Source organism: Macrobrachium nipponense, chromosome 13, assembly GCF_015104395.2.
Source record: "Macrobrachium nipponense isolate FS-2020 chromosome 13, ASM1510439v2, whole genome shotgun sequence".
In the NCBI taxonomy this organism is placed as follows: domain Eukaryota; kingdom Metazoa; phylum Arthropoda; class Malacostraca; order Decapoda; family Palaemonidae; genus Macrobrachium; species Macrobrachium nipponense.
In genome coordinates, this window is record NC_087206.1 from 90,188,011 (window position 1) to 90,214,307 (window position 26,297).

At 41.2% G+C, this 26,297-nt stretch overlaps 1 protein-coding gene across 2 annotated transcripts in view; it reads right to left on the reverse strand.

Moving 5' to 3' along the window:
- The window catches only part of LOC135225192 (cold shock domain-containing protein E1-like), an 82,378-nt gene that overhangs the window by 50,839 nt on the left and 5,242 nt on the right, over positions 1 to 26,297 (reverse strand). The window contains exons 2-5 of one of the 2 annotated variants that reach the window (XM_064264494.1): positions 22,236 to 23,568; positions 13,645 to 13,824; positions 12,765 to 12,961; positions 9,631 to 9,844 (exon numbers count right to left, since the gene is read on the reverse strand). In XM_064264494.1, coding sequence (XP_064120564.1) covers positions 9,631 to 9,844; positions 12,765 to 12,961; positions 13,645 to 13,824; positions 22,236 to 22,775 — 1,131 coding nt within the window. In that variant the 5' untranslated portion in view covers positions 22,776 to 23,568. Of the gene's footprint in view, positions 1 to 9,630; positions 9,848 to 12,764; positions 12,962 to 13,644; positions 13,825 to 22,235; positions 23,569 to 26,297 lie in introns of both variants that reach the window. The other variant, XM_064264493.1, reaches the window with a different exon arrangement.

Here is a 26,297-nt window from a genome sequence, read left to right on the forward strand (position 1 = left end):
GATGAGGAACATTCAGCCCTGCCAGACCCTGCTGGAATCGTGACGCCATATAATGCGACAGCAAACCCTCCAAGGCTGGTACGCCTAGCGCCGCCCACGTACCTTCCATCCTATGTGCTTCGGGAGCCGGCACCTGAAACAAAGATGGGGATGCTCCCCCCCTCCCTGCTGGGAACAAAGGGGTGTACATATGCATAAAATAACCCAAAACCCTTCCTGAAGTTTCCGATAACGAATCGCTAGGAGAAACCGAAGGGGTATGGGACAAATCAAAAGCAGGTGGTGAAACATATGGAGCAGTCTGGCAAGGCTTGGTCATCCAAAGATGTCGTCACCTCCTTCCTTTTGTACTGGCCTTTCTTATAAAACTTTTTCCACTGTTCCACCGACCAACCCCGACAAACAGAACATGGATTAGTAATCGTACATACGTTTTCCCTGCACCTACTACACGTTGGATGAGGATCTGTCGACACAGTGTCGAAGATCCCGATGGTGAAGATGTTATTGTTATAATACAATTAAGTTTGTTCATACTTACCTGGCAGATATATATATAGCTGTATTTTCTGAAGTCCGACAGAATTTAAAAATTCGCGGCACACGCAGTGGGCGGCCAGGTGGTAGTACCCATTCCCGCCGCTGGGAGGCGGATATCAGGAACTATTCCCATTTTCTATTCATATTTTATCAGTGCCACTGTCTCCTGAGGGGAGGTGGGTGGGCACTTTAATTATATATATCTGCCAGGTAAGTATGAACAAACTTAATTGTATTATAACAATAACATTTTGTTCATGAAACTTACCTGATCAGATTATATATATAGCTGAATCCCACCTTCGGATGTGGGAAGAGACCAGAATAGGATTTTTGGGAAACTAAATTAAGTAGATGATATACATCTTGGTTCCTGACCTGTTAGCATAGCCGACTTCGTGATTACTGTCACCAAAGTCTGCTTCTGCGTTACTAGAGTTGCCAGCGAGGTAGAGACCTGTAATGCTGGTGCGCTCTAGATGATCTGTCAACGGGGGCGTGACCACAATGTGACTAGACCATATGACCAATACTTCTGAGGGCACCGAAGCTAAAACCACCACCTGACCTAACCTATCAAAGTTAGTTCCATAACTTCTAGGCTAAAGAAAAGGAACGCGCCTCAAGCGACCAACCCTTCAAAGTTAAAAGCACACCTATCCCTTTTCTATAGGATAGGATTCGTGTTGCTTCTTGCACCCAATAATATATCTACGGATATGTATGGTCCTAGCGACTTACGGATTCTGAAAATGTCGTCTTCACATCCCGTCGGGAGTGTGAAGCGAACACAGAGTTGCTTCGCTAAAGCGTGGCACTCAGGATGTTACTGAGTGTCATGCTCTGTTGGCTGTTGAAATGCTTCCGAGGCCGCGCCCTCACCTCTTGAGCATTCATATTAAGAAAAAATCTCAAATCTTTATGCAAACATAATGAATGAGACCTCTTAAAAGAACTCCTTGGCTATAATGCCAGGGTGTTCTTGGGACATGAACCAGTCTGGTCTTTTTACGGAACACCGCAGATTGTCGGGGAGTGTGAAGCGAACACAGAAGTTGCTTCGCCAAAAGTGTGGCACTCAGGATGTTACTGAGTGTCATGCTCTGTTGAAATGCTTCCGAGGCGCGCCCTCACCTCTTGAGCATTGATATTAAGAAAAAATCTCAAATCTTTATGCAAACATAATGAATGAGACCTCTTAAAAGAACTCCTTGGCTATCATGCCAAAGTGTTCTTGGACATGAACTAGTCTGGTCTTTTTACGGAACACCGCAGATTGTCTGTTGACCTTGACTTTCTATAGTTTTATCAAGATAAAACTTGAGAGACCCTACAGGGCACAGGACTCTCTAATGCCCTTGCCCAATAATTTGTGCCATACCCTTGGTCTCCAAGCCTTCGGGTCAATGGTTAGACAGGTTTTCGTTCTTATCAAGAACGGAAGGCTTAGCGGACAGACCGCATTATGTCCTTTAAAGCCAAAAACCTCTGATGATGGCTAAAACCTCACTAACCCTCCTTGCCGTGGCTAGAGCGGTTAGAATATTAGCCTTTCTGGTCACGTGTATTAAGTTCGCAGAAAGGATAGGTTCGAAATGCTTTTGGCATCAGAAACTCAGACTACGTCTAAGTTCCATGCCGGAACCTTTGATCCAGAGAATTTCAAGATTTCCACAGACCTCAAAGATCGTGAAGCTTTGTTGTTTGACAGAACCGAATCTCTGAGCCTAGAGGCCGTCAACAACATATTTGCATATTCTACAACAGTTAGGACTTCTATCTTATCTCATACTTCATACGGAAAGATAGAACCATAACGAAATTCACAGAGGTCGAGGTGGAGGAACAGTCATTTCCCTTCACTATCTCCAGAAACGGCCCCTCCGATTGAAAACTGAAAATAGGCAGCACTGCTTTGCCTTGGCCAAGAGACTGCCATTAATCTTGAAGCTCTTATCGCTTCTCGATAGTCTGAACGCCTTCAGAGTCAGAGCGGAGAGATATTAGATACTTCACTAAGTGACGATGTTAGATTACACAGATTCTCTCGGGAAGGGTCTTTGGACCAATTCTCTGAATTACCTGACCTCTGTGAATCCAACCTCTTAGAGGCCAACATGTGGCGACTAAAGCTAATCCTCTAGGATCATGAATAAGGGAACAACTTAAGAGGAAGCTCCTTCGTCTTCAATATTACGAAAAACTTAACGAAAGGACGCCCTCAGTCTCTCCTCACTTTCGACATACTTCTAAGTGAGGATTATTCAGAACGTCAGTAGTTGTTGCCTTGCCATCGATCGAGAAGACCCGCACGGACGTGCACTAGTTTAACGAACCTCTTGAGGATCGTTACGTTCCGTGCCCAAGCCCATAACCAATTCTCTCTTCTCGAGCTATGAGAGGAGCTGAGAAATTATCCGAGATGATTTGGGCCACTCGATCCAAACTCACCCTTCGAGGAACTGGAGAGCCGACCAATTTGGCTTCCAATTCTTCAGACAATGTGCCAGAACATCTGTTCTCTGTTCGGATGTCTGGCACCCTCTCGCTATCACCCGAGGTGATCCTCAAGCCGTTGAGAGAAAATTAGAATTACAAGATCTTTGATGTTATTCCAATTTCTTCGTGAGGAAAATTTGTAGAGGTCTGAATTGCTGTTTATTCAGGGAAAACAAGCTTCTCCAGCGAGGAAATGGTCCCCAGCAAACTCATCCATTCCCTCACTCAGCCTGCTTCCTTCCCTAAATAAGGCTGCGCTTTGCATAAGCATGAGAGCATTATTATAGTGCTATGCCGCGGTAGATTCGTACAGAATGTTACCGTGCGGTAAACCCGCACCTAACAAGTATAAGAGATATCTTGTTGAAATTTTCTAAGTAAACGGCAGGTATGATCATTCAAGATTACTAGAAATTTCCTCAACCCGAGGCTAAAATCCATGATTGTAGGGCAGAGAGACGGTTTATTCAGCCATTCCCGGAAGGGAGAGAGACGTAACCAACCGCACATGACACCGAGCTAGCCGGTACTGCGTAGATCACAGTAACAGCAGCCTTGATCATCGTCTCGCACTATGTGCCTGAGTTGCCAGCTACTCCTTTTACGAAGGGATAGGTATGAAATTATCGAGCCAAAGGAAACTCTCAAGCAGGCATATTTAAACGAAACAAAATTCGCTAAATACAGAAGCTGAGTTGATGTTGCAGTTCAATTAGAATACTTCTCGTCTAAGTCGCAATCCGTAGAATAACTAGGATATGCGCCTACCCCTCGGACAATTCAACTGCTTAGTAGAATCATGTCGCGAGGTTAATATACGTAGTATATTTATAGTATTCTGAACAACGATCTCCATCCTAAATTCTTTCCTTCAAGAAAATAAAATAAGGATTGGAGATCGACCACCTTCGATCTCTATCAAAAAGAGTGAAGGAGAAGTCTTCCTCGAAGGAAAGCTTCAATGGTGAACAGAATACTATCTGCCTGAGTTGCCAGCTACTCCCCCCTTTACGAAGGAATAGGTATGATATTATCGAGCAAAAGGAAACTCTCAAGCAGGCCTATTTAAACGAAACAGAATTCGCTAAATACAGAAGCTGAGTTGTTGTTGTCGTAACAATACCTGAAGAGTTGTTCTACTCCGAAAACTCTTGGAAGGTTGAAGGGAGTGTCAAATAAATACATTAGAACAACAGTTCTTTCGGCTTCTATCCGCAGAGGTAAATACGATATGCGTATATGACTCGACCCATGCGTTAGCAAAATGACGCAAAGATAAACTACGTAAGTATTGTAGTAATTTGAACATCGAATTCTCTACTACATCTTTCCTCGACGAGGAAGAGAGAAAGAAAGGAAAACGACTGTCCACGTTCTAATGAACGAGACTTTTAAAAGAACTCCTTGACTCTTTGCCAAGACTCTTTTCCAAGAAAAGGGAGTAACATTCGAATAGAGATCATCAAGAGAGAACCGTGGATCGAAAAAGACCGTTCAATGTTCTTATGATATTGGACAAAAGACTTCCTGGATAGTCTCTTAACCCCGGATGAGCCTCTGAAAATGAATGAGAGCTCTTCCGAAATTTGTTAATGAGTTTATCCGCTTAAACGATAAAAACGTTAAAATCTATGTCAATGAGAACTACCCCATTTATGAGGGGTCCCCCACTTAAATGACAATGGGGAAAACGTCCTGACTTGACAAAACTATTAGCACTTTGCTAATAGGGGAAAACCCTTTAACATGACCGAAAGTCACCCAGGAATCCGAGTATATAATCTTCCCGATTCTCAAAGAAATCGATGAAGAGGAAAGAGGGATCGAAGAAAAAATTCGGGTATGTCTCTCCGCTAACTCCGAATCCTTTTAAAAATTTCTGTAAAGAAATGTCCTCAACAGCAAATAAGACGCCTTCAACAAGTCTTTTCTCTCGCAAAGCGTCCTGCCGAGCTTCCACCGAAGCGTCCTGGCGAATGTCCACAAAAGCGTCCTGCTGAGCGTCCTCAAAAGCGTCCTGCTGAGCGTCCTGCTTAGCGTCCTGCTGAGCGTCCTCAAAAAACGTCCTGCTTAGCTACGAGCGTGTCTGAGCAGAGAACACCAAGTCTTCTAACGACGTTTCAGAGAGGAACTCGTTGAGCGCCTTGATGCATGCAAGGCCCGCCAAGAGGCGTCCTGGCGAGCGACCTTGCCAACATCTCAATGTTATGACGAACCGCGTTTTGCGTATGACATTGAATATTTTTAAGGGACGTCCTCATGCGAGTCTCCATGGAGAGCCGCACGCTGCTCCTGAAGAGTGTGAACACTAAAGGAAGACGTATGGCTTTCGTCTTCCGCAAGGTGCTTGCCGAGCGTCCTGGAGAATGTCTCTACTTATAGGACGTCGAGCACCTCCAAAAGCTTCCTCACGTCTAAATTGCCCTTCTTATGCCGACCAAAGACAAAAGTGGTTTGACTGTGCAAAGCAGCTTGCCGGCCGTCAAACTTATCAGCTTGCTTTATCGAAGTAAAGCGAACGTTACATAACGTATACGGAGCGCCATGAGGAGAGGAGACGAATACTGAGTTGCTCCTCCAAAAGGTGGAATCAAGAATGTCCTTTATTACCAAATTCTTTTGGAATGCTAGCGAGGTTGAAACAGCTCTAACTTCATGAGCGTTCACTCGCAGGAGGCTCAAATCACTCTTCTGGCAAGATGAATGAACCTCCTTAATAATGTATAAGTGATATATACATGAGCGTTCATATACATGAGCGTTCACTCGCAGGAGGCTCAAATCACTTCTGGCAAGATGAATGAGCCTCCTTAATAATGTATACATGATGTATACATGAGCGTCACTCGCAGGAGGCTCAAATCACTCTTCTGGCAAGATGAATGAGCCTCCTTAATAATGTATAAATGATATATACATGAGCGTTCTCGCAGGAGGCTCAAATCACTCTTCTGGCAAGATGAATAGAGCCTCCTTAAATGTCCCTTAGGAAAAGAGCCAGTGCATTCTTCTAAAAGGGAAAATGTGGTCTCTTTACTCTTTCATCCTCTCGTGACGAGAGAGAGGACGTGAAGCGTCCTCTTCTCTAAAGCTTCTTTAGGGGGCGCGAGTCCTTCCGAGAACTCCAACCCCTGTGTGGGGAGGACGCCTCGGAGGACGAGAAGCAATCCTTCAAGATTCGTGCACGTGCACGATCTTTAGCAGCCTGGGAAGCGTCAACAGGTTCTGCCGAAGGGACGCCAGATCGGTGGGGAGCCCCCGTAACCCTCTTGCGGCTTTCGACATGCCCTCTCCCTGAGTCCTGGGAGTCCGACAGAGGTCCAGGCCTAGAGGCATTATGGGGCCGATCTGACGCCCCCTCCACAACACAAGGGGCACTACACTTCACAACACTGATTGGAGAGCGAGCACTTTAGTCTAAGATTACTTGATGTAATCCTTTAGCAGACACTTATTCTAGGCTCGTAAGCCATACCACAGGGTTAGGCAAAATAAAATCTACAGGAGGTTAGAAGGTTCATTATTTCTAACTTCTGTTTACTGTGGAGGAAAACTCCTGATTCTAACACGCTCTAAAATGCGTAAATGAATCCTCCTTCTTCCGTAATCAGTCACACATTACACTAATTACCTTATGCAAAGAAAACATGTAAACGTCATATATACTAAGCGAGTGTCTACCGAAAGTTACGGTAGCCTCACCTTACCATGCAGACAACAAAGTCTGAAACTAGGCTAACTAGCTTCAGACATCAAATGCAATGAAAAAATTTACGATAGCGTATGCCTAGCCACAAATCCAAGTTAATAATCGAAAGAATAATTAGGATACTTAAGTGGCTAATGAAGTTTCAAAATCCTAGGCGGAGGTCTGTAAACAGTTGTTTACCGACCGGCGACAGAAAAAAAAATATGAATAGAAAATGGGAATAGTTCCTGATATCCGCCTCCCAGCGGCGGGAATGGGTACTACCACCTGGCCGCCCACTGCGTGTGCCGCGAATTTTTAAATTCTGTCGGACTTCAGAAAATACAGCTATATATATATCTGTCAGGTAAGTTTCATGAACAAACTAAAATTTCCATCTTACCACTTATACACTCTTATCGATCACTCTCACACTGAGCACACTCAGAGAAAGAAAAAAGTAATAAGAAAAATGAAAGTGAAATGGATAAAATGGATAAAAACGGGCAAACTGAAAACCGGCTTTAAATCATCAGATAGACAGTAAACACGTCCTATCTTAAGGCGGTAGGAAAATAACTGGTGGGTCACAGGACGCCAAGGGCATTCTGGGTATACATGCCCCGTGACCTGGTATAGATGCCAATAGTCCCTGGATCTTACAAGTTTAATTTTAATTCTACCGATTTCCAGCTTGGCGCTAGTAAATCCTAATGTTAAGACCGAAGGTTTGTTCCGTATATGAACAAACTATTTTCCCTGATTCTTTTCAATAACTGTTCATAAGACAGACACCAAAACCTACATTTTAACAAACCTATCTCACCTAAAAACTTCATCAACATTGCATAACATTCCCAATGTATCTACCTACATTTAATAACACAAATAACAAAATCATTATATGTAACAGATGTCATTAAAGTACAAGCAAGAAGAAATTAAAACCACCAACACACTAACCAGAAAAGCTGAACTGCAGTGTATATTGCAAGGATACTGCTACAGCATTACAAGTATTGCCATTCTTTGCAAGGTCCCATCTTCCATGTACAGTAACATACTTAACTTGGCTGAGCAGAGGAATTTTTTTAGTTCCCATTCAGATGGTTGCAATATATTAGCTTTGCACATTCAACTTTCACTGTAAAGGCTCCCATGTTTTTCTCTGCATCTGGCCTCAGCAGCCACTAGTTGCACTTTTATAATCTGGGGAATAGTCTGGGGTTCAATTGTTGGTTCAGGCAGTGCAGCAATGAAGTTTTGGTTATCCCCAAGGCTCTGCTGACTCATGGGCCTACATTTTATGGCTGCAACAGAAAGTTTCCTACTCTCCTGACCTCGCCATAAGAAGAGTGATTTATTCCCTGCTGATATGTATAACCAAGCTTTCCAAGACTGTTTTTTACCTGGACAGGTTACTTTCTCTTGATTTGATACGTGCATGACACACTACCAAAGTCTCTCATGGCAGCTCTCTTCTCTTTAGGGCATAGGGAGGTATGCTTTACTTTCAGTCAATGGCTCGACGCTTCTAATGCCTGGGGTATGTACTGTCCTAGGCTACATCTTCCACTACATCCATGATTTAAAGAAGCTACCTGAATTTCAAGGTCCATGGGACTGATAGAATCTAGCATCTGGGTTTACTTCTTATATATGTTCATCAGCTTTGTCTTTCCTCCTAACCTGCATTTCAGGCTATTTACAGTTGACAGTTTCATACAATACGTTTTTATAATGAATATTTTCAATAAGACCACTAACCATAATGAATTATTTCCTCACTTCACCTTACTCTTCCATATGGAGGTTGGTCCTGTGGAGTAAGAGGCTTTGCCTTTAAGGACAGTGGAATGAGAGGTGGGAAAGCAAAGTGGCTTTTTTTTTTCTTTCTTTCACTCTGACTGACTGACTGGGACTGTTCCGCACAGCAAAGGCATGTTACAATTAATGGCTTTGTATAAATTAGCTCTACTATTAAAACACCAATTTTATTGATATTTCACACAAAACACTGCAAATATTGTACTACTATACATCAGTACCATATTATTCTCGCTTTTATAGTTCCAGAAGTTCTATTGACCAAAGTTTGTGAAAGTTTGGCATTGAGTATGCGAAGTTAACTGTAATTAGACAAAGGCTGGGGGCCAAAACTTGCTAGTTCCAACTTAATCAGCTTGGGCAATACCATTCAACTTTACCAGAAGCTAAGAAAGCCTTTTATGTATACGTATGTATAATACTTTAGTTATAAGAATTTCTATGATATTTTACACTGAGAGGTTGGCTATTGTTCGCCTAAATTTATGCTTAAACATTCAACATCATTTAAAACATCAATTGCTATCTGAATTACTGCAAGTTAAACAATCAGTTAAATAAAGTAAGCTAGAAGGTCTCTACATTACAAAAGGCGGTTACATGGTTACATCGTCACACCCAATAGGAGGCGACAGCAAAATCAGGAAACATCAAAACAAAAGAGCTAAAACAACCACAGCAATACTACAACACTCAATTGCAATACTTTAACCACTGCATTACATTGCAGGACAGTTTTAATACAAAGTATTACTCTGTAAGCACTGAGGACTTTGCCAAAGTTTGTTCTGCAAAATGGATAAGGATGTAGTTATCGAAACCCAATCCAAAAGAGGTAAAGTAGTCCCAGTACAGGGCAATGTCTGCTAATGACTGAATGGAAGATGGATTACAATCCCTTAAGAGTGTGGGAAATATCACAATATGTAAAAAATAAAAAGAAACGTAAGCCCTAAAGCAATGTCATGTTGCTCAAATGACGTTCAAATGTAAATGAACTTTATAGACCTCTGACTATGTTAAAAACTGTCTTCACATTAAATTAACTGCTATAAACAATGATCAAAGACACTAACATTTCTCGTCTGGATGTAGAATTCCACATCATCGCCCAGCTTCAGTCCAGATGGAATATTCTTTGCTTCAGAGAAGTGAAAGAAAATTTCGTCTACAACGTCAGCTCTTTCGATGAAACCGTAAGAGTCTTTAATTGTATTGACAATACCTTGGTACTTCACAGGCTGTGCTGGGTTTTCCAACCGCACGTGCCTTGCAGCTAGGTTGCCTGTCCTGCTTAAAAATACAACAGTTAAGCCTATTTTACTTTTAGTTTCTTAATTTTTTGTTTACATTCTCACTTAAAATAAATAAAATTTCACCTATTTAACAAATTTCATATAAGAATTTTAGGTAAGACTGCAATATTAATACAAAAAAGTGAAATGAGTTGTTCTTTAATTGTTTGAATATTTCCTACCTTTAAAACCAATTAAAACCACAGCAAATATAATCCCAAACTTCTACCCATATTCTTAATTTGAAAATTATAAAATACACCTATGGTTTTGCGTTTTCGTAAATCTAAATGGGAAAAATTATGCAGTACAAATTCTAATGTACCTTACATATATAAAATGTATATTTTGTGCTGAATAACCTTCTAGAAGAAAATATATTTTGTGCTGAATAACCTTCTAGAAGAAAAATTAATTTTAAAAATTTGTATTTGACCTAGGATATAAACCTATACTTTCAAAAACAAAGTTTACATGCACATTTAACATTTTTAAAGATAGATCCTTGTCCAATGTTATACACAAATCAGCTGATTTGCAATTCTTTTCAACCTAAGTATGAAATATGTACAATTACAGAAGTCACATTTAACCTTCATTCCCTTTGGTAAAAATGGGGAACTAGAAAAACTTTTACCCACATCAAATCTAACATCCTTCCTTGCTTCATGTTTTATGGACTACCTAGTGTGCTTTATAAGATTATTTATTCCCAAAGAGTACTGAATAACAACAACACATTAACCTATATAACAAGAAATTAAGTCATACTGGTTTGTTTGATTACATTGGCATATAGGTGGCTACATCTACTACATATAAAATAAAGGACAATCTAGCAAAATAGGTCCCACTAAATACCAGATTTATGTAGATAAGAGTTTTGCTATCATGTATACTTAGGCATTGCAAAATATTTGAGCAAGGGAATTCGATTTGGGAAAGCTTCCACAGACCAAGGGCTAATTACAAGTACATGGCCGACGTAAACTGGAAGGGGTATATTAATCATCAGAATACGATGGAGGCAACTGGGTCCAAAGTTGCATATTTCTACTCGTCATGTCCTTTGTCCAGTTCTTGGCTAAACATTTATAATAATATAATAGGGACGTCCACTGAGCTTGTGTTAGGATAAACAATTAGCTGTGGTCTATGTTTATCTACATTACAAAACACAATCTTCTGTACCCTTTGTACAACAAGAATGCTCTTGCACTTCAAGTGACATGACTGTGATTTTCTGTTAAGTATACTTTCCAGGTTTGCATTTTGTACAAAAGAATAGCTATTCATATTTTCTAATACAAATAAATTAATCTATGTTTTTACCGTTTCTATTTGTAAAATTTGTTTATCGAAAATCGGGAAAAAATGAAAAACCTACCAGATACTTGGGCCAACAATCTAGAAACACAAAGCTGAAGATTCTACAGTCTAGTGTTCCTACTGGATTTAATATTTATTTCTCCCATTACTCAAGATCCACACCTATAAACCTGCTGTCAGTAAAGCCCAAAAATGATAAAGAATGAATGCTAAGTAAAGTTAAGAACCACTCTAGACAGCAGCCAAATACAAGAGCAAAGAAACAATGCATCACCCATTACACATTATAGGTGACATTCCCACTCTCTACTTATCGGTACTCAATTTTCGATAAAAACTTTTAATAGCAGTAACTGAACTGTTGCTTTGCTAGAAATACAAGCCAATATACCTTCTCTAACCATTGCATCAAGGTGACTACATATGTAAAGATTTATCTTGAGTTTGCATGAGCCTACTTTCCAATGGTGAATTTACATTTTCTTCATCAACGTTAATGTGGGAAATATAACTGCGTGCCAGTGATTGTTAGAATACTGCTCACATTTTTATCAAAAAGTAGATACAAATAACGCATACAATCTTGATCTTATTTTTCTTGCTTTTTTTCTCATTATCAGTATCTTCTTTACAAAGCAATTTATCTCACTTTGGCTTTTTAAAAGCATACCTTGTCAAATAGCAAAATTTTGAGTCCTATGATGTATGGCTATTTAGGATATTTGAGACTGCCTGCCTTTGTTTTTTTGTGCACTTAATTTTATTTTCAAGGCTCAACTACAAAATGAAAAACACCTACAACACACAACAGACCACAGTTATTTTGTTCTAATGTTATTTCTCCGATAATCAAATCTGTAAACATTAACCTGGTAACTGGCTTTGAACTATGAGGTTTTGATTTGTGATTATAAAAACATTTCAGAACAGTTTTATCCATAACTCTATCCACTGCTAATTATTTTTGCTTGTGTAACTTTCTGCAAAATGTACTTGCATTATTGTTTACTTTTCTTTACATTCAAAAATGACATTCTATCTCAATCCTTTTCATTCAATGTAAGAGTGTATCGAAAATTTAAAAAAAAAACACCAAGAATGCCTGTGTAAATTTCATGTGATGTCCAATAAACCTTGTGAAATGTTTTGAAAATGCCATGAGCAGAACTACCAATATGACATTTATTCAACGCCCCCCCCCCCCCCCCCCCCCCCCCCCCACCCCCCCCCCCCCCCCCCCCCAAGAGTTGAAAATAAACTATAGTCTGTAAAATCTACACGCTGCTGTTATCATTTAATCACAAAAAGCACCAACTGCATGTGATCTAATAATTTAGTCAACACAAGAGCCTACACAAATACCCAAACAATTATAGAGCACATTAAGTTCTTTTAGTACATGCAAGAATTATTTCTTAATCACTGGAACTTCTCTTAAATGTGAGACACATGCATTAACAGTAAATCTATTTACTTTCAGGAAAATTACTCTTTATGCAACTTTAAAACTTTTTAAATATACCATCAATCTGTATGCATATTTGAGTTTTCCCACAAATGATAAATCAAATGAAGAATCTCCTCACCTTTGGTTAGTAGCAATTTGAAAGCTGACTTTATCGCCTGGTTTGAGCGTAACATATCCTTCCACGTCCTCCTTGCCATACGGCAGGAAGAAGCACTCCCCACGGTTTTCGTAAGTGATGCGCCCCTGGTGTTCTCCACCGGACTCACTGCGCAGTTCTGTTGTAACTATTCCAATCACCCGTTCTTCACTCAACACCTGCAAAAGGTAATGGACAAATCACCAAATGCTAATACGGTAGCCCCTCATTGTAACTGCATTTTTTGGGGGGGTCTGCTTCTTGAAAGTAACAGAATCTGTACTTTAATAAATCTTATAATAGTATAAAATTTAGGATAAAGGCCAAGTACCGGGACCTACGAAGCCATTCAAAGCCGAAACAAAAATAAGACAATAAAAATGTTTGAGAGGTGTAACAGGAGTAAAACCTCACAGTTGCACTCAGAACATAGTAAGATGGAAGAACGAGACTATGAACAGAGGTAATGTAAAATGAATGAAAGGGGTTGCAGGTAGGGGCCAAAGGGACGCTGCAAAGATCCTGAAGAAATGCTTTAACCCCTACAGGGAATACTACTCATTATAGATATCTTCCAGCAAACAGAAATTCTGCAGAGTTCCTAACCAAGACTACCCTGTACTTTACACTTATCTTTAATTCAAGAGATTTATTAAAAAATGTATTACATATATCTCAGCCAAGCAAGAAATAATGATAAAACTGTAGCTGATAATCACTAACCAGAATTCCGACTTAAGGTGTTCCATTGTAATCAGGTGAGAAAATTAATGCACCCTTGAGTTCTACGAAACTAACATATTATTGTCCCATTAAAAATGTATAAAATACTTTACATCAACAATCAGGAAACTTGTCTTACCACTTCTGGCGAGATTTTCGTGACAGCAGAGGCAATTGGTTTCCCAGTTCGTCGATCAAAGGTCACCTCAAACTCAACAGGATCACCAATTCGCAGGTGTTCAGTGTTGCCGTCGAACTGAGAAAAGTGGAAGAACAGTCGTGCTTGGCGTTCACAGCACTGGATGAATCCATACGTTTGCTGGAAAGGAATTCAGAACAAGTTCCAAAATGGTAAGCACATTCATTTAAAACTATTTCAAGTTAATAGTTGGAAAATAGAGAGAGAGAGAGAGAGAGAGAGAGCGAGAGAGAGATGAGAGAGATGAAGAGAGAAGATGAGAGGAGAGATAGAGAGAGAGAGAGAGAGAGAGAGAGAGAGAGAGAGAGAGAGAGAGAGAGAGAGAGAGAGAGAGAGAGAGAGAGAGAGTATCCATCACTGATATAGATAGGATAGTACTTGTCTTGCTGACAGCCAAGTCTCTTGCTCCAGCCACTGCAGTTAATTAACAATGAAACTGATACTGTACTAGAAGTCCCAAGTTATCAGAGATGCCCTAATGATAGATACAGACCTCACATTTCCACTGTAATTTGTTGGAAACCCTCAAACTGGTTGTGTGATAAAAATTGATAATTAAATTTTGAGAATGATAACTACAATATAAGAACTATCATTATTTTTCAGATTATGAACCCTATTCATACTGAACAAGCCCACACAGGGGCCACCGACATGAAATTCAAGCTTCCAAAGAACATGGTGTTCACATGAAAGAAGTTGCAGAGGATAACAGGGAATAGTACATAAAAGTCGAGATCAGTTTTTAAAACTAATATATGAACAAATAGATAAAAATATATATTATTAAAACTCTAGGCAATGCGTTCCCAACACAGGGTACATATACATTTTTGCTCTTCAGGGGGTACACTGGATCTGAGAGAATAGTCAATCCTGTGCGATACATAATGTTCTCTGCATTGAGATTGCACAATGCTGTTGATATTGCACAATGTTGTGCCTTTTTTTCAAATTCCTCATTTAAGCAAACAAAGCTTTCACTTAACTAACATCACGAGTAGGGTGAATACCATTTATTTTTCACTCTTATGGAACTTCCCCCAGCTGTAATCTATGCCTGTGGCAGGCAGCACAGTGACTCCGACTCGAGTCACTTAGTCTTACCGGCACTCACGGCTAGTCAATATGTGACATCACAATATCAATTTTGTTGTTTTTCTTTTCATCCTCAATTTTTAGGGGTACACACAAATCTATAAAAATTCCCAAGGGGTACAGAAGGATAAAGGTTGGGAACCCCTACTCAGGCAAATTGTTTTAGGGTAATACATAATGTAATTCACCTTCCTTGAACTTTTGAGATTCATTGCCCAAGGTATCCAGTGCATATCTCTACACTGTACTAATACTGTATTTTTTTAGCATTTTAATTTTAAGCCAATTTGTGACTCGTATCAATGGTCGTAACACCCCGACTTTTAAATAAATTCTCAATACCTTTTCCATGAGACACCAAGGGTTATTTCTTTTTTTTTGTATTATTTATTTTTTTATTTATTTATTTTTTTTTTACAAGGGCTGCATGCCTGGAGGAATTGGAACTGAAAGTTTTCTGAGAAAGGGAGGTTAGTGGTTAAATAACTCCGAGCACTGAAATTGGCTTTGTTGACAACTGGTAACGCATGGGAAAACCTGTAACCCATTACAGGCAAATTGCTATAAATTTAAACAGCGCTGGCAGTTAAATAGTGAACCATTCATTGTGATATCTTATTTCATATCAAGCATTACTAAACTTTACTTCACAATTCAATAATTATACCCTTCTCCCTCAGAATGCATGGCAGCGAATTCCAAACCATAATATGTACCCCTTTATGAAGTTTATATTAGCTTTAATCACTGGTTTCAAACTATACAGCCATCCTTACATACAAAATTCTTAACTTCAGTGACAAAATGTTATTGTTATAATACAATTAAGTTTGTTCATACTTACCTGGCAGATATATATATAGCTGTATTTTCTGAAGTCCGACAGAATTTAAAAATTCGCGGCACACGCAGTGGGCGGCCAGGTGGTAGTACCCATTCCCGCCGTGGGAGGCGGATATCAGGAACTATTCCCATTTTCTATTCATATTTTATCAGTGCCACTGTCTCCTGAGGGGAGGTGGGTGGCACTTTAATTATATATATCTGCCAGGTAAGTATGAACAAACTTAATTGTATTATAACAATAACATTTTGTTCATGAAACTTACCTGACAGATATATATATAGCTGAATCCCACCTTCGGATGGTGGGAAGAGACAGAATAGGATTTTTTGGGAAACTAAATTAAGTAGATGATATACATCTTGGTTCCTCACCTGTTAGCATAGCCGACTTCGTGATTACTGTCACCAAAGTCTGCTTCTGCGTTACTAGAGTTGCCAGCGAGGTAGAGACCTGTAATGCTGGTGCGCTCTAGATGATCTGTCAACGTTGGGCGTGACCACAATGTGACTAGACATATGACCATACTTCTGAGGGCACCGAAGCTAAAACCACCACCTGACCTAACCTATCAAAGTTAGTTCCATAACTTCTAGGCTAAAGAAAAGGAACGCGCCTCAAGCGACAAACCCTTCAAAGTTAAAAGCACACCTATCCCTTTTCTATAGGATAGGATTCGTGTTGCTTCCTGCCCCCAATAATATATCTACGGAAATGTATGGTCCTAGCGACTTACAGATCTCAAATGGTCGTCTTCACATCCCGTCGGGAGTGTGAAGCGAACACAGAGTTGCTTCGCTAAAGCGTGGCACTCAGGATGTTACTGAGTGTCATGCTCGTTGAAATGCTTCCGAGGCCGCGCCCTCACCTCTTGAGCATTCATATTAAGAAAAAATCTCAAATCTTTATGCAAACATAATGAATGAGACCTCTTAAAAGAACTCCTTGGCTATAATGCCAGGGTTTTCTTGGACATGAGCCAGTCTGGTCTTTTACGGAACACCGCAGATTGTCGGGAGTGTGAAGCGAACACAGAGTTGCTTCGCTAAAGCGTGGCACTCAGGATGTTACTGAGTGTCATGTTCTGTTGAAATGCTTCCGAGGCCGCGCCCTCACTTCTTGAGCATTCATATTAAGAAAAACAAAAAATCTCAAATCTTTATGCCACATAATGAATGAGACTCTTAAAAAGAACTCCTTGGCTATAATACCAGGGTGTTCTTGGACATGAACCAGTCTGGTCTTTTTACGGAGCACCACAGATTGTCCGTTGACCTTGACTTTCTATAGTTTTATCAAGATAAAACTTGAGAGACCCTACAGGGCACAGGACTCTAATGCCCTTGCCCCATAATTTGTGCCATACCCTTGGTCTCCAAGCCTTCGGGTCAAGGGTCAGACAGGTTTTCGTTCTTATCAAGAACGGAAGGCTTAGAGGACAGACCGCATTATGTCCTTTAAAGCCAAAACCTCTGAAGATGGCTAAAACCTCACTAACCCTCTTTGCCGTGGCTAGAGCGGTTAGAATATTAGCCTTTCTGGTCACGTGTATTAAGTTCGCAGAAAGGATAGGTTCGAAATGCTTTTGGCATCAGAAACTCAGACTACGTCTAAGTTCCATGCCGGAACCTTTGATCCAGAGAATTTCAAGATCTCCACAGACCTCAAAGATCGTGAAGCTTTGTTGTTTGACAGAACCGAATCTCTGAGCCTAGAGGCCGTCAACAACATATTTGCATATTCTACAATAGTTAGGACTTCTAGCTTATCTCATACTTCAGACGGAAAGATAGAACCATAAGGAAATTCACAGAGGTCGAGTTGGAGGAATAGTCATTTCCCTTCACTTACTCCAGAAACGGCCTCCTCCGATTGAACACTGAAAATAGGCAGCACTGCTTTGCCTTGGCCAAGAGACTGCCATCTCTTGAAGATCTTATCGCTATGTACCGTTGAAGACGAAGGTAGATATTGAATGCAACCTACGTCTTCACAGACGAATCGAGAGAAGGATTCTCAAGATTCTGAACCTGTGCTTACAAATGACTGAAAACGCTAACCGCTATTTCATTGCTGTCCGGTGAGAAGTCGTAGTTGCAATGAAAGCGGGGGCGTTCTTCAGTAATGAAAACACAGGGGAAAGCCGCCTGAAGGACTGCTTCTCATGGGCTGAACATTTGTAAGTAGAGCTGTCAGGTCGGAGAGTAGGCGATGTCTTTATGACATATCTGTTAATTCGGGATGAACAATGAACAATTGTACACCTACGAATATGAGATATTTTAAAGACAAACTCAGATGTCTGCAAAATCATTCGCATTATCAGTGCGATGCAGCGGGAGACTTGTACAGACTTCTGTTACCGTGCGGTAAACAGTAAAATGAATAAGTCTAAGAGATATCTCTGTTGAAAATTCTCGCAATATCGAAGGCGATGGAATCTATCGTCACAGCAGTAGATGGTCCTTCATAATTGCGAGAATCCCCTTTAATCAGAGACCTAAGTCCAAGATTGTTGGGCAGAGATACGGTTCGGTAGTCAATCAAAGCAGGGGAGAGAGAGAGAGACATAAACAACCGTGCATCTCGGAGGCCCAGCTGATACTGAGCGGCTATCAGGCACAGGCCGTTCAATACGCAGTAGCAGAGCCTGAGCTCCCCGCTGACTCGTCATCCTGAGTTGCCAGTAATCCATATTCCACAAAGGAATGCGTTCGGCTAGAACCACCGAGCATAAAAAGATATGCTCGAGCAATTATATTTAGGCGAAACGAATTTCGGTAAATATAAAAGTTGAAATGGTGTTGTCGTGACAAAACCATAAGTATATAAAATTGAAACAAACTCCTGGGAGGTTGCAGGCAACCCCGAGTTGCAGTTCAATTAGAATACTTCTCGTCTAAGTCGCAATCCGTAGAAAAACTAGGATATGCGCCTACCCCTCGGTACAATTCAACTGCTTAGTAGAATCATGTCGCGAGGGTAATTATACGTAGTATATTTATAGGATTCTGAACAACGATCTCCATCCTAAATTCTTTCCTTCAAGAAAACAAAATAAGGATTGGAGATCGACCACCTTCGATCTCTATCAAAAAGAGTGAAGGAGAAGTCTTCCTCGAAGGAAAGCTTCAATGGTGAACAGAATACTAACTGCCTGAGTTGCCAGCTACTCCCTTTCACGAAGGAATAGGTATGTATTATCGAGCAACAAAAGGAACTCTTAAGCAGGCGTATTTAACTAAACAGAATTCGCTAAATACAGAAGCTGAGTTGGTGTTGTCGTAACAATACCTGAAGAGTTGTTCTTACTCCGAAAACTCTTGGAAGGTTGAAGGGAGTGTCAAATAAATACATTAGAACAACAGTTCTTTCGGCTTCTATCCGCAGAGGTAAATACGATATGCGTAAATGACTTGACCCATGCGTTAGCAAAATGACGCAAAGATAAACTACATAAGTATTGTAGTAATTTGAACATCAAATTCTCTACTACATCTTTCCTCGACGAGGGAGAGAGAAAGAAAGGGAAACCGACTGTCCACGTTCTAATGAATGAGACTTTTTAAAAGAACTCCTTGACTCTTTGCCAAGAAAAGGGAGTAATATTCGAATAGAGATCATCAGAGAACCGAGGATCGAAAAGGACCGTTCAATGTTCTTATGATATTGGACATAAGACTTCCTGGATCTAGTCTACAAGTCTTTTTCTTACTCCCCGGATGAGCCTCTGAAAATGAATGAGAGCTCTTCCGAAATTTGTTAATGAGTTTATCCGCTTAAACGATAAAAACGTTAAAATCTATGACAATGAGAACTACCCCATTTATGAGGGGTCCCCCACTTAAATGACAATGGGGAAAACGTCCTGACTTGACAAAACTATTAGCACTTTGCTAATAGGGGAAAACCCTTTAACATGACCGAAAGTCACCCAGGAATCCGAGTATATAATCTTCCCGATTCTCAAAGAAATCGATGAAGAGAAAGAGGGATCGAAGAAAAAATTCGGGTATGTCTTTCCGCTAACTCCGAATCCTTTTTGAAAAATTTCTGTAAAGAAATGTCCTCAACAGCAAATAAGACGCCTTCAACAAGTCTTTTCTCTCGCAAACGCGTCCTGCCGAGCTTCCACCGAAGCGTCCTGGCGAATGTCCACAAAAGCGTCCTCAAAAGCGTCCTGGAAAGCGTCCTGCCTGAGCGTCCTGCTTAGCGTCCTGCTTAGCGTCCTCAAAAGCGTCCTGCTGAGCGTCCTGCTGAGCGTCCTCAAAAACGTCCTGCTTAGCTACGAGCGTGTCTGAGCAGAGAACACCAAGTCTTCTGAACGATGTTCCAGAGAGGAACTCGTTGAGCGCCTTGATGCATGCAAGGCCCGCCAAGAGGCGTCCTGGCGAGCGACCTTGCCAACATCTCAATGTTATGACGAACCGCGTTTTGCGTATGACGTTGAATATTTTTAAGGGACGTCCTCATGCGAGTCTCCATGGAGAGCCGCACGCTGCTCCTGAGAGTGTGAACACTAAAGGAAGACGTATGGCTTTCGTCTTCCGCAAGGTGCTTGCCGAGCGTCCTGGAGAATGGTCTCTACTTATAGGACGTCGAGCACCTCCAAAAGCTTCCTCACGTCTAAATTGCCCTTCTTATGCAGACCAGAGACATAAGTTGTTTGACTGTGCAAAGCAGCTTGCCGGCCGTCAAAACTTATCAGCTTGCTTTTTCGAAGTAAAGCGAACGTTACATAACGTATACGGAGCGCCATGAGGAGAGGAGACGAATACTGAGTTGCTCCTCCAAAAGGTGGAATCAAGAATGTCCTTGATTACCAAATTCTTTTGGAATGCTAGCGAGGTTGAAACAGCTCTAACTTCATGAGCGTTCACTCGCAGGAGGCTCAAATCACTCTTTCTGGCAAGATGAATGAGCCTCCTTAATAATGTATAAATGATGTATACATGAGCGTTCACTCACAGGAGGCTCAAATCACTCTTCTGGAAAGATGTATGAGCCTCCTTAATAATGTATAAATGATGTATACATGAGCGTTCACTCGCAGGAGGCTCAAATCACTCTTTCTGGCAAGATGAATGAGCCTCCTTAAATGTCCCTTAGGAAAAGAGCCAGTGCATTCTTCTAAAAGGGAAAATGTGGTCTCTTTACTCTTTCATCCTCTCGTGACGAGAGAGAGGAACGTGAAAAAGCGTCCTCTTCTCTAAAGCTTCTTTAGGGGGCGCGAGTCCTTCCGAGAACTCCAACCCCTGTGTGGGGAGGACGCCTCGGAGGACGAGAAGCAATCCTTCAAGATTCGTGCACGTGCTCGATCTTCGGCAGCCTGGGAAGCGACAACAGGACCTGCCGAAAAGGAAGCCAGATCAGCATGAAAAAACCCGTAACCCTCCTTCGGCTTTTGACATGCCCTCTCCCTGGTTTCCTGGGAGTCCGACAGAGGTCTAGGCCTAGAGGCGTTATGGGGGCCGATCTGACGTTCCCTCCTAACGAGAGAGAGGACGTGAAGCGTCCTCTTCTCTAAAGCTTCTTAGAGGGCGCGAGTCCTTCCGAGAGCTCCAACCCTTGCGCGGGGAGGACGCCTCGGAGGACGAGAAGCAATCCTTCAAGATTCGTGCACGTGCACGATCTTTAGCAGCCTGGGAAGCGTCAACAGGTTCTGCCGAAGGGACGCCAGATCGGTGGGGAGCCCCCGTAACCCTCTTGCGGCTTTTGACATGCCCTCCCTCCCTGAGTCCTGGGAGTCCGACAGAGGTCCAGGCCTAGAGGCATTATGGGGCCGATCTGACGCCCCCTCCACAACACAAGGGCACTACACTTCACAACACTGATTGGAGAGCGAGCACTTTAGTCTAAGATTACTTGATGTAATCCTCTAGCAGACACTTCTTCTAGGCCCGTAAGCCATACCACAGGGTTAGGCAAAATAAAAACTACAGGAGGTTAGAAGGTTCATTATTTCTAACTTCTGTTTACTGTGGAGGAAAACTCCTGTTTCTAACACGCTCTAAAATGCGTACATGAAACCTGCTTCTTCCGTAATCAGTCACACATTACACTAATTACATTGAACTTATGCAAAGAAAACATGTAAACGTCATATCTACTAAGTGAGTGTCTACCGAAAGTTCCGGTAGCCTCACCTTAACATGCAGACAACAAAGTCTGAAACTAGGCTAACTAGCTTCAGACATCAAATGCAATGAAAAAATTTACGATAGCGTATGCCTAGCCACAAATCCAAGATAATCGAAAGAATAATTAGGATACTTAAGCGGCTAATGAAGTTTTCAAAATCCTAGGCGGAGGTCTGTAAACAGTTGTTTACCGACCGGCGACAGAAAAAATATGAATAGAAAATGGGAATAGTTCCTGATATCCGCCTCCCACGGCGGGAATGGGTACTACCACCTGGCCGCCCACTGCGTGTGCCGCGAATTTTTAAATTCTGTCGGACTTCAGAAAATACAGCTATATATATATCTGTCAGGTAAGTTTCATGAACAAAATACAAGTTCGGTAAAGCACGTATCATACTTATCACTTAATAGGAATGCTCAATAAAGTAGAAAAAAATAGAACTTACCAAAAGTTTCTCAATGATCCCAGTCTCCCGGGCACTCTGGCTGTTCCCAACTCCATTTGTGTGGGAGAAATTGTTGGTCTCTTGATTGGTGGTCGTGTTGGTGTCACTGTTGAAACCGTTCAAGGTGAACGTGCCGATCTTGAAGTCGGCAACAGGAGGCGTGTACTGGGAACTGGAGTTGGAGGTGTAGTAGTTGGACGACGGAGAGGTTAGCTGTGGGGAGCGGGGAGGACCCTGAGTCGGTGGCGTTTGGGTTGCCTGTTGCGAGTTTTGATTCAAGTGGTGGCTGGACTGGTGGTGGTTGGATTGATGACTTGGCTGTGGGTTCGACTGGTTATTCATGTGAGGCGAAAACACACTGTGCTGCGCCGGGGCCGTGTAGCTCGGAGATATGGGAGGCACGCTGCGCGACTGATTGCGATTGTAATTTGAGGAGTCATAGAACCCGTTGTATCGGCCGTGGTGAAGCGATCCCCCGTTGTAGTCCAGTACTGCTGGTTCAGAGATAGGCGGCTGGAAGAGATTCCACTGAGGATCCATAGTGAGGACTTTTTCTTTGTTAAGCTTCTTGATCACAAGTTTTGTTATACTTCTTGATATAATAGGAACACGAATGACACGATTCACAGAGAAGTGCACAGGACAAATCTAAAATTTCTTTATATTTTGATATCAAGTCCACAAGGGCCTTAAAAAAACTAGAGTATTTAAAACGTTCTAAGAGTATCAGTAGATCATCATCATCTTTCACATGTTAACTAAGTAAATCGAATGATGAAAAAAAAAAAGAAAACGAAACAGAAAATACGAGTTTACTTTCCCATCAGTCAATAGGATTATAGCAAAATAATACAAACACACAAACTTTGGTAAACAAAGATTCTACTTAACACAGATTCTTACGACGAGACCGAGTTACAGATATCTTGACAGAAGGGGCGGTGTTTGGAGGAACACTTTCAGTAAGTTATTTATCAAGCCAGGCTTTGTAGAGAGAAGACTTGTGGCTTGGCAGTTTTAACTGGCTTATGTGGGGGTTTCCTGGTCCTCAGATGTCAGTCAGTAGCTTGTGCCGTGCTTCGAGTGCCAATGGTGTGTGCCAGCCTTAGTCTTCACATTTACACGATAGTTGTAGTATTACGCTTTCTTCTACCGCTTGTGAATACCTTGGACTTAATTGGCAGTTGTGCTTGCTTGGGATGACTTGTTTAGGTTGCTTTGGTGCTATAATCTACGTTAAGCTGAATCATTAGTTTTTACTTGTTTCTAGACTAATCGGTTAGGTTTGCTATTTGGTTGATGGTATTTGAAGTCTTGAGGTGGTCAGACTTTTCTGTGGGAAGGAGAAAAACCATTAATCAACTACGAGTGGCTTATACAATAGTATACAATACTGCACTACTTTTCCTATATCTACCTTTCCTGCTAATTTTACGAGGCGCCATTAACCAAAACTTAGCGCCATAAATCGCCAAGTTTCAGTTAATGGTGGTTTTCACAATTGTTAAAAAAATTCTCTCACCACTGAACAAAAGGCTACCTAGCCTGCTTCCCCACTATAACAAAAGGGTCAGGCTACTTTACCAGTTTTTCCATTTCCAAACATCATCAGGCTTACTACCTTCAAGGAAGATACACTGGATATACTGAACCCTAATCCTAAATCAATGGATGTATGATATTCAGGGCAAAGGCCCAGGAGGCACTGGGGCCAAGAAGGCCTCTTCACTAATCCAAAACCAAGGAACTCCCAGCAGACGTAATTTTGTACCCAAATACTTTAGGGTTTGATTAGGCTAATGACTGCCTTGTATAAGTGGCATTTTCCAAGGGTAAGTAAAACTTTAAAATAGTTGGAAGGCCAGTTTCTCGCCAGTTATTTGTCTGTTTGTTTGTATGGTGTTTTTACGTTGCATGGAACCAGTGGTTATTCAGCAATGGGACCAACAGCTTTACGTGACTCCGAACCACGTCGAGAGTGGACTTTTATCGCGAGAAATACACATCTCTCACCCCTCAGATCTTACCTAACCTAACTTAGTCTGACATGGAAGGAGAAGGTGGTAACCTGTCCCAGTTGGTGAGTGGCAGGAACCAGGCCAAGCAACTATTGTGAAGTTTTACCACAAGCTTGGGCTTTGTCAGGAACACCCTACACATATTGCCTAAACAAACCGGTAACGGATTATAAATTACCAATATACAATAGAGCTATATAACCTACATAGCAGTGTAGGGTCCTCAAAACTAACCTCTTAACCCCAGTATACCACTAGTCACAAAAAATTTACTTACCTGTATAATTAACTTATTTTTTAAAAAACCCTTTCACTCTTCCATAAAATTGTAAAGTTTCTTCAAGTCTCCACTTCATCTTACCACCAGCTGAAATCGCTCCTGTTCATGCGTTTGTACATGTTCATTGCAAACTGTTTGGCTGAAGTGTCACCCACACATTCAAATTAACCAATAAATGTGAGTTTCCAGAAGTCACTTTTTTTTTTTTTATGCCCTTCCCAAACTATCAAATTCCCCCAATGAATTTGAACGACCTCTGATGACAAGATACTATTACCAATACATTATATCACATGACTTTCTTAGCCTCTACTTGGCTTTCATTTGAATTTTTAGATCAACATTAGTCTCAAGTATATGGCTACTGTAAAGGAGATTTGTAATAATAATAATAATAATAATAATAATAATTAAAAATTCCTCATAGTAGCACGAGTCTTCAAATGGAGAAACAAACCCACAGTTATGTAAATGTACATATATTTAAGTTTAAAACAGAAAGGATAGCTTTCGGGAATCTGTACGGTTCCCCTTATCAATCTGACACGTTGAAATAACTTTACAGCGAAGTAAACAAAGCAGGAGTCAAAAATTAAGTGACTTGTTATTAAAACAATGGAACCGGTCGTCCAGTATAAATCAGGCAATGCCGTCGTTTTCTGATGAAAGCCCCGCCAGTCGTCTGGAACGTCGAATTGGTCCTTGCCCAGTGCGGTCGTTCTGATGGTCCTCTTCAACAGCATAGGCGCCGGCAGCATCGGTTACTGGAGGTAGCCGAGTTACCTGAACGGGAGAAAGAGAGGCAACCGCAGCATCAGATGTGGCTAAAGAGACAACACTCTCATAATGTTCTTTATTCTTAAAACCTTTAATATATTTCTTGGAAATAAGGTTTTGGTGAATTTATCTTCCTGTGTGAAAGATTTATTGCCTTCCATGGAAAAACCACTGTCTATCGCCGCACCCTCCACTAGCCTTCTTATACCAACTTCTTTACTTCTGAAAATTACTTTAGAATCTTCCCAATTTATGCTAAAGTAATTTTCAGAAGTAAAGAAGTTGGTATAAGAAGGCTAGTGGAGGGTGCGGCGATAGACAGTGGTTTTTCCATGGAAGGCAATAAATCTTTCACACAGGAAGATAAATTCACCAACAACCTTATTTCCAAGAAATATATTAAAGGTTTTAAGAATAAAGAACATTATGAGAGTGTTGTCTCTTTAGCCACATCTGATGCTGCGGTTGCCTCTCTTTCTCCCGTTCAGGTAACTCGGCTACCTCCAGTAACCGATGCTGGCGGCGCCTATGCTGTTGAAGAGGACCATCAGAACGACCGCACTGGGCAAGGACCAATTCGACGTTCCAGACGACTGGCGGGGCTTTCATCAGAAAACGACGGCATTGCCTGATTTATACTGGACGACCGGTTCCATTGTTTTAATAACAAGACACTTAATTTTTGACTCCTGCTTTGTTTACTTCGCTGTAAAGTTATTTCAACGTGTCAGATTGATAAGGGGAACCGTACAGATTCCCGAAAGCTATCCTTTCTGTTTTAAACTTAAATATATGTACATTTACATAACTGTGGGTTTGTTTCTCCAATAATAATAATTATAATAATATCCTTTATTTCAGTTCAGGGCCACTATTTATTCATAATTTCCACTCAAAAAGTGAACATTTTGTGTGTAGCAATCAATGTCTCACGGAGTTTTGCCCAAGGGAGTAATCTGCCCGAAGTGCAACAAAGTGTGAATATTG